Raw genomic sequence first — 22,049 nt, forward strand, 5'->3', positions numbered from 1 at the left:
GTCCTGCTGTCGGTGGAAAAGAAAACATTCTTGGGTTGTATCTGCAGCACAGGGGGACATACTTGACCTAGTCAGTCACCCACACACACACACACACACACACACACACAGAATAACCCTTAAATTGACGAGACCAGAGGCCCCGAGCAGAAGAAGCCCAGAGATTGTGTGCTGGTTCCCACACACACACACACACACACACACATCTGCTCTACGTCAGCGGGACCAACAGTCTGGAGGACACAACCGTCCCTCGTACTTCCACCAAGCAAAATAATCTTTCAAATCCAGTCTTGCTCTGGGAGAGTGCCATGAGGTAATGTGCCATCATTAGTCAGTCAACGGACTCTGCCTGGATGCATGTTATTCTAAGCAATACTGGTTTAGATCCAGGGGACAAAACGCCTCTGAGGAAGGGGCCTGACATGTTGCACGATCACTTTTCCCCCTCATTTCCAAAGCCAGAAAAAGTAGTTTCTTGGATCTATCCCCTAATAATACTAGGGTTGTGCAATTATCAAAAATGTTATGGCCGGGTAAATATCCAAAACGCAATAGCATAGGTGGAAATCACGAGGCGGACAGGAGGGTCCAGACCCCCCCCCCCCCCCCCCCCTTTGCTGGAAAAAACTGAGATTTGTCCACCTCAATAACCTTTAACAGTGAAAACATAGCATTTTAAAATATATGATAAGACGCAAAACAATGTGTTTTTAAGTTTTTAGAGATTGGTTCCCCCCTTCATATGCCTCACAGTGGTTTGGTCCACTGCCAATCAGCCTGCACCTCCACATGCATTAGCGCTCAGTACGAGTCTCAGTGGAGCAGTCTCTCTGGGAATGTGGTGGTGGAGAGGCCAAGGTAAGTAGCTACTTCACATAAGTTAACTTAAAACAAAAGAGTCTATTTTTCTCTTGTCACAAAGGGTTAGATCCAAGCACAAAAAACAATTGGTTTGAGTTAGAGAAACACAATGTTCTGGCTTGAAATAGCTACCTGTTTTGTTCGCCACAAACACCGCTGCAGATGTCCCGAGGTCAGGTCTCGTTAAAAACACCTGGTCTCGTCGTCACAAGCACGGCCACAAGATTTAAAAAAATATCAGTTTTTGTCGACACGTACACGGCTAGAAAGTGTCCTGAGGTTTCTTTAAAAATATCCAGTGGTGTCACGTTTACAAATGTTGAAACCTTGTGGTCCCTCGTCAGAAGTATCCACTGTCCCTTCAACCTCCCGGCATAAAAGTTAGTTAATCAACATGCCATGTGAAAGTGAGCCACTTTTTGTGGACATGCCGATACAATACGTAGCCCATGACGTGCAGAATATATAACTGCTAAAGTTTTATCCTAGCGACTGGGCTGACACATGTGTCTGACATTTTTATTTACTTCTTCCTCAACAGAACAAAACATTCTGCCTATTACCACTCAGCTGAATCTTGTGTGTGAACGTGGCCATAGCAGCTGCATCTTTTAACATCCAGGTACAGCCCTGAAGTTATTTATCCTCCATTATACAGGATAGTTTAATAGTAGGCCCCAACTACCCCCAGTGAAGTGAAATGTCCCTTTTTTTTATAAAGGTTGTGTGCATCTGTGAAATAAGTGCAAACACCTCACCTCATGTAACACACTCACTTGTCAAATCATCTAATTATGCTCATCAGCTTCCTCTCTTATCTCTCTTTGTATCTGGCGTTTCACTGTGAACCGCGTTTATCAACAGGCTGGAAATGACTGGTTTCATCTACCCTGTTATCAATGGTTTTCATCTCCCCTTCTGTGTAATAAACACTGGTAAGAATGCTGAGCTACGGAGCTCACATTAAGCAAACACTGTGTGTCTGTCACACGTGCGAAGACTCTAGCATGGCTGCTCTTTGATATCCCTAAAGATGCAGCGTTTATGTTTGCCTTAAGCAATGAATTCTGCATAATATTGTGTTTTAAATTAGCATTTTAGAGCGCTGTATGATGCATATTTGTACAGTTGTCTTGCAGTTATATTCCTCTGAGGGTACAGTTGTTCTCCAGTTGCAGACATAAATCTGAGCGTAAGATTTATGGAGTGTTTGCATGTTTACGATGCCCGAGCTCCATATTTTCCCGCTGTCTGTCTTGTCTGCAGTAGAGAGTAGGGCCTGCATACATTAGTCAGGGTGATATACCGAGTCCCACACACGCTCACACCTATCATCCAGACTTACAGCGGCAAAGCCATTGGCTGCACATTACCCCATTCTCAATGACATTACTCTGCCCACGCACACTACTCCTCGTGTCAGAGGTTGAGTGTGTGTGCGTATATCCGTGTGTGCAGCTCAGATTTATAGGCCGATTCCAGAGAGACACGCTCTTCAGTCTTAATATGTGATCTTTTCTCACGTTTGCGCTCACCTTTTGTGCACGAGCCGACAAACGGCAACATGAGAGTGTGGAAAAGGACGCAGGAGGGAGCTGTAATGAGAGCGAAAGGTCTTGAGAGCATATAGAAAAACGGCAGAAATTGATGGAAAGAGGGGTAGAGGAAGTGTGTAGGTGGGCCAGATCCTCAGTACAGCCAATCGAGGATTATTCAAGGTTAGTGGACGTTATTAGTTGGCGGTAAACCAGTTCCAGCCCACTATTTGCTGCCTAATTGGTCCCAGTAGTTCCCATTCACAGCTGTTTTGTTTATTGTGGGAGCGCGCGTGTGTGTGTGTATGCAGGCCGTCTGACTGGAGAAGATGATTATACATACAGTGTGTGAGCATGTTTATGTGTGAGAGACAGTGAGACAGTGATAGATGATGAAAGATGGCTTGTTTACTCCGGGCTTGCTCTCTGCTCGCAGGGCCAAGTGCATGTTTTGATGAGTGAGGCGTCGTTTGTTGTGATCTCTCTGTCTCCCACTCAGATTGACTCATGAGCTGAAGCTCCACTTCAGGTCTGAACCTAGGACTAACATCTCAATTTTTTGTTAAAGGTGCACTATGTAGGTTTGGGGAAGACATTTTAATCAGAAGAGAAAGATCTTCATGATTCAGGAGTGATTTTTTTTATGCCTAAACAAACTAAATAAACAAACTCATACAACAATCTCATACTGTTTTACTTTGTTTTGTTTATACTGTATTTGGCGGACCCTGCCACCTTTCTAGCTTCAAACAGTGTTCTGGGGACCTTATTTTCCTCTGAGAACAGCTTGTTTATTCAGTTGTGGAAAAAATAAATATTTTGAGTTTGTATTATTATCTAATCAATATTGCAAACATAAAAATTTTGTACTACGCAGTGCCCCTTTAAATACTTTCTTAATTTTTTGTATGAAATCAATGTAAAGTTTATTTATACCTTCAACCATAACCTGCATATTTAAGCCTTTATAAGGGAGCAGATACAGCTGCACTTTACTGGAACGGAAGGAATTTTGCCTCCAGACAGCTGTTGACAGATCATCACACCCCTGTAAAGGAAGCTAGAGTCCCACAGTGTCTGTTACCTGTCCTGAACTGTAAATAATGAGAGACATGGGAGTGACTGAGCCCACATCCCCAGCAAACATTAAACTGAGGGTCTGTCTGGACAGTTAATCATTTGCTGATCAAGCACAAAAAGTAAGTTTGAAGGTTTGGAATGCTTCATCAGTTTAATCCACTTCAACCTCCTCATCAGACTCCTACATGCAGTTTAATTGATAACTCTGAACTGCTCTTATGTTTGAATGATTGTCTGTCTCATCCGTCAGCTCTGTGATTATCTGGCGAGCTGTCCGGGGTGTTCCCCCGCCTCTCGCCCAATGTCAGCTGGGATTGACTCCAGCTCACCTCCACCCTCAAGGACGGATGAAACTTTTATCTATCTAATGTATTTACAGCTAGGACAGATTTAGCTAATGAATGCATGCTGTCTTTCAAAATAATGAAGTAAACATTCATAGATTTCCACATAATTTTCATCTGACCCTACAGTGATAGGGTAAATATCACCATGGCCGTCACCTTATAGGCCAAAAAGAGTTATTCAGAAACCTTTGTTGAACTCGACACACCACCCGCTTTTACCACCACAAGTAAATTCTCAACTTTGTGGGAAACACCGAAATGTCACCACTGCATGCACCTACAGCAAAATGTTACCCTGGTGATCAGCATGGTGTCTGTAAAACCTCAATTTTGCAGCATTTTCAACAGTGTTAAGAAATCCGCCGATCAAGAAAAGCCGTTACTCAACAAACCGAAACTGTGATTTAGTCACAGCTTGTGTCTTTGTGGGCAGCGTGTGGCAAATATCCTCTTACACACCAAATACTGACACAACAGCATCAGTCTGTCTGTATTGTTAACTTTGTTTGACTGGAAAATCATGCCTTACAGCTAGCATATCTCACCTCCTACACATAAACAGCATTAGGGTTTTGCTGAAAACTACTGTAGAGAAATCATTAAACAAAATACAAGAAGAAAACACAGATGCACCAAAACATCGTTAAAAATATAACTGGAATTTTATGCACACTAAATAAATACAAGAGTGCACACACATTAACACACGCTGACTGTGCATTGAAGTCAGCATGTACCACATCTTCCAATTCAGCATCCTCCACCCTGTGTGTGTCCACGCTGCCTGCACAGCAGCCCGCTCAGCTCTGCAAAACATCGACGCGGTGGGAAAAAAAAGAAAATTACCCGTGTTCACTTGCTGACAAACCTCTCCATTTCAGGGGCAAGGGACATCATTTATCGCGGCAAACAATTAGGCTCTAACAACTCTCGGCGCCAGACGATTTGGCTAATGGTGACAGAGGAAAATGTGCTTATTAGGCCGAGTAAATAACGCTCCAATAACTCGGGGGGGGGGGGTCCATTACAAGACCGCCATCAAGAGCAGGAATATTAAAACAGGCATCTTTTCCCCTGCACCTCTGATTAAACACTTCCTATGTGCTCTGTACTTTGAAACGCAGAGCATCAGCGAGCCGTGACTTTGCCGATGTGCTGCGAGCGGAGATGGACAGAAAAACAGTGAGGGAGGAGAAGAAGGTCATTTCTGCTGATCAGAAATGACAGCAGCGGCAGGCTGAATGCTCCCAGAGCTGAAAGGCTCACCCGGCTGTCAGAGAGAGATCACAGGGAACTGTAAAAGATCGGTTCTGCTGGACAGGAGCCATAACGAGAAGACCTGTGGCAGCATTGGTGTAAATGCCCCCGAGAAATACAACGTAAGAACTCAGGTTTAATTTAGTTGAGGAGATCTTTCTTGTTCTGGAAGAGTGATGGCACACAGCCACAATTGACCATTAAACATGTGACATATGAGTCCAAAACCAGGTGAACAAACGTTACATTTATGTATTGTCTTTTCTTTCTTGAAGGTAGCTGCAGAAGTTCAGACATGAAGATTTACAGATGCTATTCTCAGTCCTCGCCCAGTGATATGTCAGAGACCCCGGTACGAAACCCTCCTGAACCTGACGCGCATGAATTCATTCTTAAAACAAGGGCTCATTAGAGCTGATGCAGCATGTGGTTGACCTGACCAGAGCCTGAACAGCCTGAACAACAACTCAGGCAGCAACATGATGCTGTTAATTAACAAGCAGCCACAATCAAACAGTATGTACTGTAGCTTCATTATGATGTCTTGTGAACAAATAAAGTCATAGAAACTGATTCCAAAAAATAATCTCAGATCAATCAAAAGACTAAGAGAAAGACATAATTGAAAGTCCAGCACCAACAATAATAAACACATGTTTATGTAGAAGTTCCCCATAACTTTATATGTAGAAAATGGAATAAACACCTATGGTTGACATGACGATGATGAGATATTGGCGTTTACCTGTTGGTTGACCCGGCAGTGCGAGGGTCCGTGGTGGATGAGGATGCGGACAATGTCCACGTCTCCCCGCCAGGCGGCCAGGTGCAGCGGGAAGCAACCCTTGCTGTCGGCCACGTTTGTGGACGCCTCAAACTGGAGCAGCTTTAGCACCACTTCCCTGAGAGAGAGAGACATACAAACACGTACAGATCAATATATCATCAGATCGAAAGATGGAGGGATGGAGAAGGAGGAGAAGAGAAAATCCATATCATTGAATACAGTCACCTTCCCTTTGAGAACATACTTTAACCTGGCTGCAGAAATAACAGATGAAAATAGTCGTGAGCTGCCGTTTCTCTCAACATGTGCTCATATTCTGTGACATTTTAACTGGTTAAATAAATTGGTGTGCTTCCTCTCATAGTCAGTGCTATTTTTCAAACAGTGTTTGCATTTACAATAAACGATCTACAGGCGCTTCCTAACCAAGCACCCTGTGATATTCACACATCCATTCACACACCAGTGGAACAGGCATGGGGTCTGTGCAAGGGCCGCGACAGGCAGCCAGAGCAAACCGCTGACCCTCCGATTAGTAGACGACCTGCTCTACTGTACCTCCTGAGCCACAGCCGCCCTGGAGTCGAGATGAGCTTGTGTTGTTTAATTCATCACGTGTTTGCCAACTTGCCAAAAAAAAAAAAAAAACTGTTTCTGTTGGGGAAGTTTTGCATAATTTATCACCAACACCCTGAAAAAAATGCTGCTTTATTTTTAACGAAACACAAAGACTGGATAAGACGGAAAAGAGAGAATAAACTAGTTTGCACTTCACAGCTGCGTGCATAACAAACTGATCCTTTCCTTCAAATCTTGCCTGAGTTGGCCTTGTTTGATATTCAAAAAACAGGTTTATCTACATCAACATGTTCATGTGTGGCTGAACTTTAAGTGGTTTTCGACAATTCTGGCTTGACGAGTCCATGCCAGTGTCCTATCTTCGTACCAAAATGTAATGGGCTCTATTCTGGGCTGAGACACATCCTCCATCCAAGTTTCATGGAAATCCATTCAGTAGTTTTTGTGTAATCCTGCTGACAAACCAACAAACCAATGAAACAGCAAACAAACGGACACAAGAGAAAACAACAGCTCTCTGCAGTAGTTCTGGTGGCTAGACTATCACTTCACTGCTGTGTGTTGCTTTCATTTCTATTCTTGTTCTGGTGTTTTTCATCTGTCGTTTAAGCAACTGGATACCTATGTTTTCTATCTATATCCACCTTCACTTACTGGCTCGACCTGCAGAGTTCATGAGATCTGGTCAGCACTAAGTTGGCACCCGCTTGAGGCACCTCGTCTAAACCAGGCTTAGGTCACGGAGGGATCTGCGGTGTTGCTATGAGTGAATGATCAGTATACCACCCAGTGTAGCAGGATGTTCTAGCAGGAGGAGTTCAACTGGAAATGATCACAAATTGAGAGAAGACAATTGCCTCCATGTTTCCCTCTAATAAATCCCCATTACACAAATAGATAAAGCAACAAATCACAGTGCCTGGGCTGGAGCTGCAAAATCCATTTAGCTGCCACTCGCTCAGTAGTAATGTCAGCAGTACTGTTTCACATTAGGCAGTCTCCAGCTGAAGTTGTCACCTCTCTCTGAAGAGGAAAAGGTGAAGTGCTTCATTTGCATTCAAAAATGTCAGGGGGAGAAAGAGAGGAGAGAGAAGGGCAGAACCTCTCCCGGGAGCAGAGGTGAAAGCAGCAAGCGAGATGCTTAATGAACTGCTATGTTAATTAATAATTTAATACATAATTCACTCAGGTTTAAGTGGGCAGTTATACAGCAAAATCATAGGGTTGAAATCAGGGTCACATACTAAAAAATATTCAACTTCTGGCTGATCATCAAAAGGCTTTTTATGTGGTAAAAAATTTTTTAAAAAGATTTCAAACACCCAGTTTGAATAACAAATCCCCGAATCTGCCTGATGCCAAGTTTCTCCTGTCTATATCTTAAATGCCAGTTCTCTCCACCTCAACGTTAAATCACTCCTCTGCAGCTTTTTCTGTCGGCGGCCTAATTTTCACTCTGAGGCTGCATTTTTCTCCCCCCCTCCCCTCCTCCCCTCCCCTACCGCTCTCCTCTCCAGTTGATCTGAAGTAGGAAATCCACATAATTGCCCCCAAAACACAGCACTAATCCTTCAGTTCCGCCAAGCTGGGATGGCGGTCAGGCTTGCAGCTAATCCACGCTGTGTAACGGATTTCTCAGCAGGCCCAGGTGAAGAAAGGAAGCTGCACAGTAGCTCCGTAGCAGATGCAGACACACAGAGTAGAACGCGTTTGAACTTTGGCAGAAATATTGTGCTTTTTGACTATTATTGACAACTGATTTTGTTGTTGGAACAATGTGAGACACATCATGTGAAACTGATTTAATTGGCTGTCAACATTTAACCTAGTTCAGAGAATACCTGTCTTCTAAATTCTTCGACCTTTCCTCTAATGAAACCTTTTCGAGACTCAAAGATTAACTCTGGAATGCCCTGACACCGGTCTGTACACAAGATGGTTTATTTCTGTCTAAAATATGTCATCTTGAAAAGTTGTTTTTTGACCATTCAACCTTTATTTATAGTAGCTATAATCTATATTTTTATAATAACAACTACAGGGTTATTATAACAACATTGTATCGATATTCGCCTTGTTGATTGCCATTGGTCTATCGGCAAATAAGATGGCATTCACTAATGTCAGTGGCCAATGTTTATCTGTTGTCTCGTCAATTACTTTCTCCACGACTCCGGCAATGTGCGCACATGTGGTTCGTTTTCAAATAAAAGTGAAAGAAACTGCGTATTACACTGTCTCTGACAAAGATCAGTGGTCCCATTTTTTGCATCGAGACCTCACTGGATCCCAGATACAAGAACCGCTACTTTGATGAGGACGTTAAACAATGTGCACGAGCAACACTCGATGCCCAGCTGATAGATGGGCCTGCTGCCATAGATAGAAATGAGCCTGTCTAATAGTCAGACGTTTAAATTCATCCATTGCACAAAGTTGTCTACTTCCCGTTCTATCTTGAGTAGGATAAAACTGTCATGTAATCTAGTTAAAATAAGACTTCTTGGGTTTTTTTTAAAACAAAAACGTGGCCGAGAGAGCAACCACAAAATCAAACCGCTCGGCTGCCTTCACTCCAGCAGAAAGTGTTCTGGGAGAAGCCAACAGTTACAAGGACATTTTACTGGGAAAATTCAGCTTATAGTGCAACAATACAAACACTACCAGTAGCATAAAAATGCATTTCAGACCTGAAGCCGAGCTGTGGCCTCTTAATGTTAGCAGGGCTCTCAGTGCTTCTCACTCGACAGTCAGGCTCAGGATGGTTTCCCTGGGCTAAAGAAAAACGACTGGCAACATCTTCACTGCTGTATGTTTCCAAGAGGTTACTAAGAAACTATTTTCTTTCTTACTACCCACTCCTGAACGCTGTTGAAGAACCGAAAAAGTTTCGTGCCGCATTTTCTTCTTTCGAGGTCATTCATCACAACCGATCAGCAGGTGTTACTGATCAGGTAATCATTATCACACATTGCCGCAAGAGTCGCAAGTTTTGAAGGAGCAAGCAATTGGCAAGCTGACTGCTGCAATGTGAAGTGAATGTTCATTTCACAACCATAAGCTGTGTCCAATGTCATTTCTGAGGATTTGGCAGTACATCCAACCAAAATCAAGTGTAACCACAACAGCCCGAGACCTCCACATGCTGCTTCTTCACCCGGACAGCTGATGCAACAGTTGGTTCGCACAACCAAAGCATGTCAGAGTTCATATTTAAATGTGTAATCAGCATCCTGATATGTCACACCTGTCAGGTGGAAGGATTATTTTGGCAAAGAAGAAGTGCTGAACAAGGTCATTTTTGGCGTGCTTAAAACAGCCTTACATGACTTCAACTTGTGAAAAATGGGAGAAAAAACAGGTTAAACGTCCATTTCTGACTTGTTTCTCCTGACAACAAAATGTATTTCACATATGTACATATTACATATTCATTTAAAGACTAATTAAGTCATTTATCAAACAAAAATAACAATAATTTGATGGTGCCAGTTTAAAGATTTGCTGCTTTTCTCATTTTAACATCATTGTACAAAAAGTTTGAATCGCTTTTCACTGCAATCTGAAGATGTCACTTGAGAATACTCACTGTTAAATAAAGAAAGATACTCCAACACACAGGGGTACAAACACATGTGCAGTCTTACCTGTGTCCATTAAGTGATGCATGATGTAAAGGTGTGTATCCTGTGCTGTCCGTGCAGTTGACATTCAGGCCCTTCCACATGCTGCAGAGAGAAAACAGAGATACATCAGAATTCATCCTCAAAGTGAGACACAGCTCCATTTTTACATCATCTCTCAGTACTGAAGTGCCAGCTGTTTGGTAACAGGCGGGCTGACAGTACTGTGGTTTTCAGACATTGTTAGCTCTTTGTCGCACATATTTTGGACTGCTTCTTAGTCAGAAGTCACGACAAAGACGTGGTGATTTGAACCACTTTGTTTCATCAGTTTGTTTTCTTTCAGTTTGAGTCTTTTGCCTCCTGAATCTGCTGCACTTGTTGTGTTTTGGACCAGGAAATGAGGATTCACATTCCTCGTAGAATGGGCCAAATGTGGGGGCTGAGAAAATGCTATTTCTGCACGGTGTCTTTTAACTGTTCAGTAATATTTGTTTGGTGTTGAATTACTATATTTGTCCACTGAGAAAACAGACGAATACCTGCTGTGAGTTAATTAATTTGTGAGCTGTCGTGGGAGGAACTACAACTTGTACAAAAAGGAGATATATTGAGATTTGTTTGACTACCTGACGAAGGCTGGATGCCAAAACTTGTCAGAGTTTGTTTTAAGGTCCAACATGAACATATAGAAATATTTAACTGTTTTATAAGAGCATGCTTTTGAGTTTTCTTGTGATTTTTCTTGTATAAAAAGGGATTTGGAGCTCTTTTAAGACGATTAAGGAGGCCAGGAAAGCTTTCATTTTTTTTGTTTGTTTGTTTGTTTGCACCGGGTGTTGTTTCTTCACACAATTGAAGAATTCTACATTAATGTATGAGGCAAGAAGCATAATCTCTCATTATGGGCCACAGCCAGCAGAGTTTAAGTCCCATTGCATCATACTGTACCGGCAAATAAAGACTGTGAGCGAGGTCGACTCTTGTTCTTGCAAAAGGCTGAGCATGCAAATAAAACCGCACTTAACAGACTCTCATAAGGATAGCCAGCTGCACACACACACACACACACACACACACACACACACAATATACACACATACTATTACACAAATAAAGCTGAGGGTTTTCCCAGGGCCATAATTATATGACCTCTCTTTTTCACATGAACTCCTCCAAGCGTGTCGGAGAGAAGTACTAATTAGTCGAATTCCAGTTTAAGCTGCTCTGAGCTGAAAAGCCGAATCAAGTTACTTCTAGAAGCGACTATATTACCTTTTTTTTATTATTATTATTAAAGACGACCCAATACAGGAGCGTCTCACATGGAGAGGTTCCCAATGCAAAGACAGCATTAGCTTTTGGAAAAATGTCTCTATACTATAAATATGTATCTAGTCACAAGCATCATCTTGGCTTTTTTTGAGGAAAGGTATCCTGGAATATTAAGACTTAAAAATCAATACCAGGGTCGTCTGCTTATTATAATCGACGCTGGGATTGTTTTCCTGTAAAGTCGCTGACAAATACCAATTTCACACCGGACAAAAAACCCACAAACATCTTGCTTTTCTCTTCAGTGGGAATTGAAGAAGTCACGGGTGCTAATTGGCTCCAACACCCGGATGGAAACACTAATTTTCGCAGCAGTGTCAGGCCTGATGCGATGACATGCATTAAAGTTAAGGCTGCTGGTTTGTTAGTACTTTTCCATCCGTCTTTGCTCAACCAGCGCTTGAACATCTTTTAGTCGATGTTTGAGAATTTTATTGATTAAGACTTTTTTAAAGAAGTTTTAACATCTTCTGGATGTAGACGGATGAGGTCTATGATCTGCTGCTTTTTACTGTCCCCTGGTTTTCAGGCGCATTTGTGGCGACCAACGTGATACACAAGAAAAAATAAACAAGAGAAAGGCAAATTTGCCTCCTGGTAATAAGAAATGAGTAAAAAAAAAATGCTTTTTTGGTATAAAAGTGGTAAAATATTGTTAGCAGCCGTTTTTTTTGTGGCCTTGATTCTCAAGTCTGGCTGCTTCTATGGCCTTGCTCCCATGTCTCCTGTAGCTCCTGTCTAGTAAAATGCCATGTTCGTCATGTTGCAGGAAACGTCTACAACCCTGTACCCCAGTATTTTTAAACGGTTTCTTATGAAATGCAAAAACATTGTACACTGCATACAGTGTATAATTAATAAAACGGCCCCCCTCTGTCTCTCAAATTAGGTAACGTTGCCTGTTTTTGGAGCCAAGTCTCTTTCCCTGGGCTTATTTCCACAGACCTGGTTGCTTGTTTCTCTTTAGACATCTGGCAACACTGATCAATACTTCATGATTCTATATTACTTATATTTCATAGCCTGTGCTTGGGGAGGAAAAATAAACGGGAACAGAATCCACTTTAAATTATTCTTTTAAAGTTGAATTTTCACTTTTCAAAGACTGGAGCCGAAGCTGCAAATAGTTCAGCAGCAGAACATTCACCCAGTTCGACAGACATCAACACAATGATCAAGGTCAGTGGCGTTATGTGGTTGGCGCGTGCACACAAGCACACAATTAAACACAAATTAAAAGTGGAATGAAGGGCTGGCTGCACAGAGAGAGGGAGAGAGAACACAGTGTGCAGCGATCAATAGAACGAGTCTGCTGTGGTGAAGGATGCAGAACATTTTACTGGCTTCAAACTGAATGATGTCTGCAAAACAACCACAGCCAGGTGGCCTTAAATCCAGACAGGTCTGAAAGCTGCATTTCCACACAAAAACAAAGTATTACAAAACCAAAAGCTCTTTTTTAGACAAACAAAACAAGAAAAAGAAAACAGGAAAAAGCATTAAGACACACACAAGGTGTTTGTGTGCTTTTTTCCTGTTTTATTTCTCTTGTTTTGTTTGTCTAAAGAACGAGTTCACCCAAAATTTCCGTCATTATCTACTCACTCCTTTGCAGATAGAAAGTCAGGGGAAGTTTTGTAGTCGACAAAATTTTACACGACTTTCCATCGACATGATGGTGAGTAGATAATGACTGAATTTTTTATTTATTTTTTTTTCATTTACACACACACACACACACACACAGAGGTCAGAGGGTAGGTGACCACAGGCAGACAGACACGGCACAGGCTTGTTTCTATCGGGTCAGCTGATCTATACACACTGCGAGTGTGTCTGTGTTTGTGTTCTTATCGATCTTGCTGCTCTGCTGACCCCTCTCTACGCTGACCTATAGAAACCAGTGGGATTGGCTGTTAAAGGGTGAGACAGCAGGATGCAGGAAGCCAAAATGTGATGCAGAAATAGAGACAACGGAGGGGGTGACAGTTTCAACTCAACTGTCTGACAAATTTGGATGGATTTTACTTCCCCAGAGCTACAAACAACCACAGTAAAAATGAAAAATGCTGCTCAATAAATGTCTTTTATTGTGAGATAATGTGCCATATATAACAACTAGAAATACACTGGGCATTATTATACATGTGAGAGTCAACAGGATCGACCTTCCTCGATGGCATTGTGTGAATGAAGCCTACATGATTACGAGGTGCTCAGGAGGAAATCAGCCTCAGGCTCTGTGGTTTGTCGTTGATTAGTTCTTCCTGCTAAGCGTGCTGCTTTGGGAAATAAAGCAAGATAGACAGCAAAGAGCGCTACATAAGTTATATCCAAAGTGCATTGGAACACAGCAGAGGTTTAAGTGAAACAAACAACAAACATCAACCAGTTGTAAGCTGCTGTGTTTGACATAAAAGCACTCTTAAAAAAGCAATGAACCTTCAAAGACCTTGTAAAACACAATCCACCTTAAAAATAATGATACTGCTATTGTGATATCCAAGTAGGTTTTATCATAGTATTTCATTTCCACTCTGTGTTTCTAATTCAATACCTCGTTAATTACATAAACCTATCTGAATGGAAACACAGCTAATGTTTCATACACTCCCGATCACACCCGACCTTGAACACACTCACACACTCACACACACATGCGCCAATGCTGTTCCCTTCAAAAGATCGATCTGTACACCAATTCATTGAAAAAACTTGCTGTACAAAGAGCTTTTCATGTAAGCAGCGCTCTGCAAGGCCCCAAACACAATCCAGCTCTCCCACACACCCAAAAAACACACCGTATCAATGCACAAACACAGCAGTCATACCGAGTCACATAAAACCTCCACAAACAAATACAGGCGTATGTGGCCGCTTTGTGAGTGAATGTGTAAGGCGTGTTGGCAGTGTGCGTGAGCCTCAGTGTGAAGGCCAGAGCCGAACAAGGTGTTGTGTTTTTCTTTCACTGTTACTATGTGTTTGGAGTGACACCAACAGTGGGTGTCACCAGTGGGTGCTTTAACACTTAGCAAGCATTTTGTGAGTGGATACTTTTCAGGAGGTGGAATCAAAAGAAGTTTGAAATGACTCCACTCAACCTTTTTTTCATGTATGGTTCAGTCCGATCTCATCAAGTTTGTCTACAGCAGCATCGGACGCAACATTCAACAAAAAAAAGGTTTGATAAACTCACTATGCTACCTGCCCACCGTCAAACTGCGGACGAACAAAGCTAACAATTAGCCGGCTAAAGCTGAGATTAGACTGCTCTTAAAAAATCACTCAAATTCAAGGATAGACCTACAATAAATGGTTTTCCGTTCTACTGTTCTCTACTACTGTTGAGATTCCCACAATAGTCCCTTGAAATTGTGCCCAATACATCTTATTTATATGCGCTCTTGCATAATGAAACAGTCTATGACAAGTTAATTTATCGAGTCCACTGCCTAAAATGCCAATGGCCAGAAACACAAGGGGACTGTGTCTTTAGAAAATAAATAGCACACATTGATAATGGGGAATCGCTTCCTAACAAGACCCGTTTCCTTATCACAGCTGCTCATTTCTGCTCTGCAATGTTCCACCTCCAAACTCCCAAACTCAGTTCGGTGACATATCGCTTCTCCATTGTCTTCTGCTTCCAGGAACAGCGTAAAGCCAGCCAGCAGAGTTTAAATAGAATTAGTGGGCAAGTTGAGATTAGATAACGGAGAAGAGATGCTGCTGCAGGAATGCAGACTCTTGGTGGATTAGTCAAATATGCAGACGACGTCCTACCTAATTAACCTCAGGAGCTGCGGCAAAGCAAAGCTCTGGTGGGAAAAGCAGTCTTGGTCTTTGTGTACGTTTGTACTGCAGCCGTACCTAACGTTTAAAGTTTAATGGTGTGTTCTTGTGAGTTGTGCTTTGACTTTGCCTCTCTCTCAGCATCGTGCAACAACAATCAAGTGTTATTTTCCATCAGAAATTTCTGACTCAGTCTTTCACAGCTAGTTTTTCTCCTTCTCTGTGTCAGACTATCCTTCTCTCTTGCTGTGGGTCATCGCCCCTTTTTTTCACGAAAGCACTAAAAGGTAAAAGGGTCAAACATCATGAAAGGCCTCCTAGCAGGCAGAGCAACGCTGCCCTCTGTTTGAACCCTTCTTCAGTTACAGTATGACAGCTCAGCACACGGAGCACTGCACTGACATGATGTATTATTGGAAAATCAAAAAAAGGACAACCTCTCTTGGTTTTATCTGACAACATAAGTCTTTATGTTGCAATAGTGAAGTGTTTCTTTGTAAAGCAATTCATCTATGAATCAATTGGTTGATTGAAAAGGAAAATTACTCTACAACCATTTTCAAGCAAAAATGTCAAACATTTGCTGGTTCCAGCTGCTTAAAGTTAAGGATTTGCTGCTTTTATTGTCATTTATGATAGTAAATGAAAAAGTCTTTGGGTTTTGGATTGTTGGCTGGATAAAAGACGCAATCTGAAGATCACTTGGCCTACGTTTAACAGACTAAACCATTTCTCATTTATTGTGACATCAGATTACTTGTTAACATTATAATAGTTGCAGCCCTTGTACTTTGAAATCGGCCCGTTCCTACTCCCAACACGTCAAATACCACAGTTTAATGTTTAAGTTACCTCTCCAGTGTCTCTTCTTGCAGAAAGGTCCAAGTTGGGGTGGGTGGATGGGTCATACATTGGACTTTCCTTCCGGAGACCAGAGTTCCCGTCCCGTTTGTGACCAAGAGTCAAGATTCTTTTGTTTAAAGTTGTGTAACATAATCAAGTTAAAAAGTTTAATGTTAATGATGTAACTTGTGTTACGTATGTGATGTACAAACGTCAGGTTATGTTAGACTGAACATATTATTATTTTTATTATTACACATTATTTTAACCCAAAGTACAATTTTTTTCCTAAACCTAACCAAGTAGTATTTGTGCCTAAACCTCACCAAACCAAACAATTTGACAATGTTAATAAGTCACAATGTCATAACATGTAATAAATAACATGTGAGCTTTATTTTGAAAGTCTAATTGGATGCTGCATATATACATACATACATATATATATATATATATATATATATATATATATATATAGATATATATATATATATATATCATTGCTAACTTGACTACAGAGCCTACACTCGCTAAATGTGGCTGGTAGAATGTCATAGTTTCGAGCTTAAGCCGCCATATAAGTTGGAAACAAGAACTTGTTGAATTATGCTGTTTAAAAAAATATATTTCCTCAAATGAAGGTATTTGTGTTCCTAGAAAAAGGCCATGACATCATTTCTTCACACTGAATGTAAATTGAGGATGTGGTTTCTCCAAACCTGCGAACAGGATATTGATTTGGTTTTTCTCTGAAGCTAAACAGATTGTTGAGATTCATGCTTGGCCAAAAGTCAGCAGCAATGAGTTTTATACTCATGTATCCCATTTGCTAAAGCATTACCTTGAGCCATTAAAAAATACTGCTGCTCATCAAACAAGGGCTCAAATTACTCCCTAACTCCTTAGAAGTGCCGTTTATTATCAGTCGCTCTGAAAGAGGACCGGTAGTGTCTTTCAAGTGGCGAGAAATTTCTCATTTTGGATGCAAACTTCTCATTCGGTGTTTCAGAATGAAAGCCTTCATTTGCCGGTTCTTGCCATGGTTATTAAAGCTGGCATCATGTCGGTGCAGAGTTCAAGCTACATCAAAGCGGAGCATTGTCTTCAAAGGAAAAGGAAGGAAGGAGTTGGGGAAACCTTTGTAGTCCTGGATACTTTACTTTTTTTTGTGAGTGAGTGGGTGGGGTGGGGGGAGTTAAGTCGACTGATTTCAACAGCCTGTTGAACTTCAGGCTGACGGCTCGACAACAGCAATAACTTCACGGGAAATCAAACAAGGGACCAATAAGAGCTGAGGTGTGTTTGCTATCAGGGCAGATAACGGCAGACAGGAAGTGGGGCTTGCTTCATATCCTGTTTAGAGCAAGAAGTAGAAGAGATAGGCTACCTGCTGATTAAGAGTAGTGTTGCAAGAGCACGATGGCTGATATGACTTATAGGATGACAAACACAAACACACACACACACACACACGTACGCAGGCATGGATACATTTTTCTTCAGAGCTGGCCTTTGATGTTTAAACCATGGCTCAAAGAGAGACAGTCCATCTCCCATAATGCTCCAGGGCATGAATATTCTGCTCTACATTCTAATGTCTTTTGAGCAGGTGTGCAGGTATGGATAAGGTTTATTGTATGTGTGCGTCTGTGTCTGTGTGTGTGTCATAGGTGAGATCGGCTCTACCACAGAGAGACAATTATAGTGCAAGGTGTGTGTAAACTCTCAAAAGACCAATTACATTTCTGCAGAGAGAAGTAAGAAACCAGCTTCCCTATCTTTCTCTCCGGCTTTCAGTATTCCCGTCTCTTCTTTCTCAGCTTATGTTTCCCTTCTACGCCGCAGCAATATAACCTGCAAACAAATGTGCATATATTTGCAGATGTATAGTGAACCTGAACGCCATGCAAATACGGAGCGAGGGAGAGAGCCGAGGAAGCTACTGCATTAAAGAAGGCCGCAGAAATAACTGAGTTTGTATGCTTATGTATGACAAACCAGCCTCTTAAAGGGACGGTCATGCTAGAAATACGCCTCAGGCACACACACATTTCTGTTGCTGGAGTCTGAACAATATTGGATCTTTTTAAAAGGCCATCACAACTGGTGATATTTGATTAAAAATCACAGTCAGGGGCGGCCATTAGCTCAGTTGGTAGAGCAGGCGTCCCATGTACAGAGGCCTTGTCCTTGCTGCAGCGGCCCAGGGTTCGAGTCCGACCCGTGGCCCTTTGCTGCATGTCATCCTCCCTTTCTCTCATCCCATTTCCTGTCACCTTTGCTGTCCTATCATATAAAGCCCAAGATGTTACCCTCTGGAGGTTTTGTCCACTAGGAGCACTATGGAGCAGTGTTTTTAAGCAGTATAGCATAGCTTTCCCATTTAACTGTGGGACTAGTATGAATCAAAGTAGCACAGACTAAGATATCCTAACTATTTGGGCAAAGCTTCAAAAATACTGGATCCTACTGTACACTTCCCATAATGCAACTTCCTAGCTTCTCTTTTAAGATGCTCCCTGCTAACATGCTCATGTCTTTAAAGCAGCACAGCCCCAGTTTGCAACACAGGATTTATATAAAAAGCCCAATCAAAAGACATCATCTGGGTTATATTTTTCAGACCTTATAACGCCATAGAATAAATTACAGTATAGCTGTTTTCACAGGCTGAGTAACACTCCTCCTGACGCTGATCTTCATCCGCAAAGACAGTGGATTTGCCCTTTAAGGACTTGCTAACACGACTAAGATGTCACTTATTCCATTAATACAGAAATGCTTTTTGTGACCACAGTCCTGGAAAGCTCTGAGACTTGTTCCTGAAAAACCATGTTCTAAAATAAGGTGAAATATACATGTAATATATAACTATTCAGTAGCCTTTAGCTGTCATATTAATCAATATATCAGTCATGCTCCATTATAAAACACACAGCACATCAGCTTTACACCACAGACACATTAAACAGCCTGAGGGTTTCAACAGGCTACACTGTGACCTCCAGCTGAACAGCAATCTCATTTTCACTTAATATTCCCACGACAGCATGAAAAAATCCCATTCACACCTACACAACTCAACAGGCAATCCTGCGCCGCTTTTACAGAGAGAGGTGTTCCCCCCTCTCTCCATCTCACCTCGCTCACAGATCTGTCACTCTACTGCTTCATTTCTACACCAATTACAGCGATGAGCAAATCCACAGCTCAGTGAGGTCGATGCAGGGAAAAGAGACAACATTGAGAGATAAAGCACAAGTCCCAGCAAGTCAGAAATAGTCTCTTTTTTAAATTCGTGACCATAAAAAATAGGTACAGAGCAAAAAATTCTTCTTTCTCAGTTTTGCTGCAGGGTGAAGTGCCCAGCTACTCTGTCTGCGATCTCAGCTTCCTCATCAGCGTCTGGCAAATCCCTAATTTGCTGAACTCGTTCTAGTAAAATTGGCTCATATGTTTTTCCTATATTTAGCAAAACAGCAGCTCCCCTCCATAAACCTCCTCGTTAGCAATTTTGTTCATTTGAATACACTGTGGTATCCCCCCAGCGTGGGACTCCATCCAGCTTGCAAATCACGTTGATAATTGCTGCTAAAAAACATGAACAGCTGAAAGAAATCCAACAACAAAGCTTCCTTTTTTGAATGTCTCATTTAGTTTGGGTTCATTCCAGTTAACAACTCTCAAAACACAACTTCAATTCACATTTTCTAATGGATTTCTGACAGTTAAGTGGCAGAAAAACTTTACAATTATCTTTTGAACCATAGTGCTTTTTCTTAATTTCATTTTTTTACTGAAGAGCATCTATCAACTCACACATTTACCAATTTACAGAAACTTCATTCATTACTACACTATATTACATTTAAAAACATGTCAAAACAGAAGTAATTAAAATCAAAATCACTGTGGCAATATGCCAGTAGACAATTGCTGAAATGCACCAGTCGCAACACACAACACTGGCTTAGAAAGGTAAATAAAAAACAGAGTTGCAATGTTTTTGAACCTTGAAAAACTATAAACTATAAGTAAATTTTTACTCTTGAATAAAATAAAATTAAAAAGATTCAACCACCTAACTTGAATTCATCGTTTGTATATCAATATTGCAATATATTGCTAATACTGCTGATGAAAAGGTTGAGGAAATGCTTTGTCACTTTCTTGCCAAGAGTTAGATGAAAAGATATATTTCACTGTCATGTCTGTAACATACTGTAAATATGAAGCTACCAACGCTATCAAAATTACCAGCACTTTTAAAGCTCATTGTTTAACACGTTATAACTTCTTTACTTAATCCATACAAAAAATAAAGTGTAAAAATAACAAAAAGCACCAAAAAGACCAAGAAATATCCCGGTGCATAACCCCATGGAAAAGGGCAAATTGTCACTTTTACACTTCAGTTTGTACACAAGCCAGCTAGCCCTCCCCCATGTTTTTCCACCTGTTTTAATGCTGAGCTAAGTTTGCCAGCTAGTTTCATACACTGAGTCCTCTGAGTAGTTCTTGGCAAGAAAGAGAAAGGGCATATTTCCCCAAATGTCTGACTTTTCTTTGAGTTTGACGCATCAGATCGTTAAAAAACATTTTTAGAACAGATATCCACAGTTTTACTTTGAAGACGTACCAGGTTTTTCAAAAGTGTGGGAATAATTGCCTCGCAAGATTGAGATGAAAGTCTTCGTTGTGACTCACTGAAATGTGTGTTGGAGTGAAGAGAGAAACATGGCGAAAATGAAGTCCTTCAATATGCAGAGAGACTGTATAAAAGCATGAGTAAGTTAATGCATGAATGAAAATGCGATGATGATGGTCAATCACTGATAAATGCCCACAAAGAAGCAAACATCAACTGACACGTTCAACAGGTCAAGAGGCCAACACTCCCATCACAGGAAGTGATTTATCTTCGGGCCAGACTGACCTCTGGTGCACAACAGAACATGGAGGGTTGCTGTCGGGGGGCAGTGGGTCAAACACACACACAAACACACACACACACACAAAAAATACATAGTGACTGACCCCACTCTTCTATACGCACTCACATATAATTAAAACCAGACACAAGTAATCGATTGCTGCACAACTCCCCCACGGGACTGGTGAGTTTATTGATGAAATTTGATCATTGATCATGCGGTCGTCCCGAGGGGGTAGTTACTGGACTGGGGAACCACCCAAGGGGTCAACAGTATAATTTTTTTAAAGATCAGGTAATGCAGTTTGTTGTTTTAAAGCTGTCACGGTATTTTTGCGTTTAAAATGTCCGCCTACATACAGGACAGGAGGCACAAAGTGGTGGTGGTGGTGGTGGTGGTGTTGTTGTTAGGGCAGTCGTTGGATCTATATCCAGGTCAGTGAGATCCTGGCTGGAGTAATGAATGGGCTGGTTATCAGTAAGATGAATGCCTACATTTGTCTCAGACTCATTAATTAAGGCGCTGCCTCGCACATACTTCACTCTGGTATTCACTGGCGACTACACTACGTAGCTTTAATACGGAAAAGAGACAATATAATACATTTGGTGCATTTCAAGAAATACATCACTCTTCTTAAATGTGAATAATTTCTGGTTTTATTACTCGTCTTTTACAGTAAACTGGATATCTGTGGTTTATGGACAAAACAAGACATTTGAGGACGTCATCTTGTGCTTTGGGAACCACTTTTCAACCCTTTTCTAACATTTTTTACATTTCAAACAACTCATCGCTTCATCGAGAAAACAATCGACAAAGAATACAAATGCAGACTCAAATATCCACCAGCACGGTGGGAAACAACGTACACAGAGACCAACACGCCCCTGACATTTGACCTCTGTCATGAGCTGACATGTCACTTGAACAAGATGAAAGGGTGTGGGGTGGGTCAGAGGAAGGAAGAGAGATGAGAGGCAGCAGAAAGGAAGGAGGGGAAGAGGAAATATATCAAATGTGACAAAATTCTTAATGTGCAGCGTGTCAAAAAGGCGAGGAAAACAGAATAT

General features: G+C 41.5%; 1 protein-coding gene across 2 annotated transcripts in view; it reads right to left on the minus strand.

Moving 5' to 3' along the window:
• The window catches only part of anks1b (ankyrin repeat and sterile alpha motif domain containing 1B), a 236,862-nt gene that overhangs the window by 167,275 nt on the left and 47,538 nt on the right, over nucleotides 1-22,049 (minus strand). For both annotated transcript variants that reach the window (XM_073480861.1, XM_073480860.1), the window contains exons 2-3: nucleotides 10,097-10,177; nucleotides 5,829-5,985 (exon numbers count right to left, since the gene is read on the minus strand). In XM_073480861.1, coding sequence (XP_073336962.1) covers nucleotides 5,829-5,985; nucleotides 10,097-10,177 — 238 coding nt within the window. The remainder of the gene's footprint in view (nucleotides 1-5,828; nucleotides 5,986-10,096; nucleotides 10,178-22,049) is intronic.

This window comes from Pagrus major, chromosome 14 (assembly GCF_040436345.1).
Source record: "Pagrus major chromosome 14, Pma_NU_1.0".
In the NCBI taxonomy this organism is placed as follows: domain Eukaryota; kingdom Metazoa; phylum Chordata; class Actinopteri; order Spariformes; family Sparidae; genus Pagrus; species Pagrus major.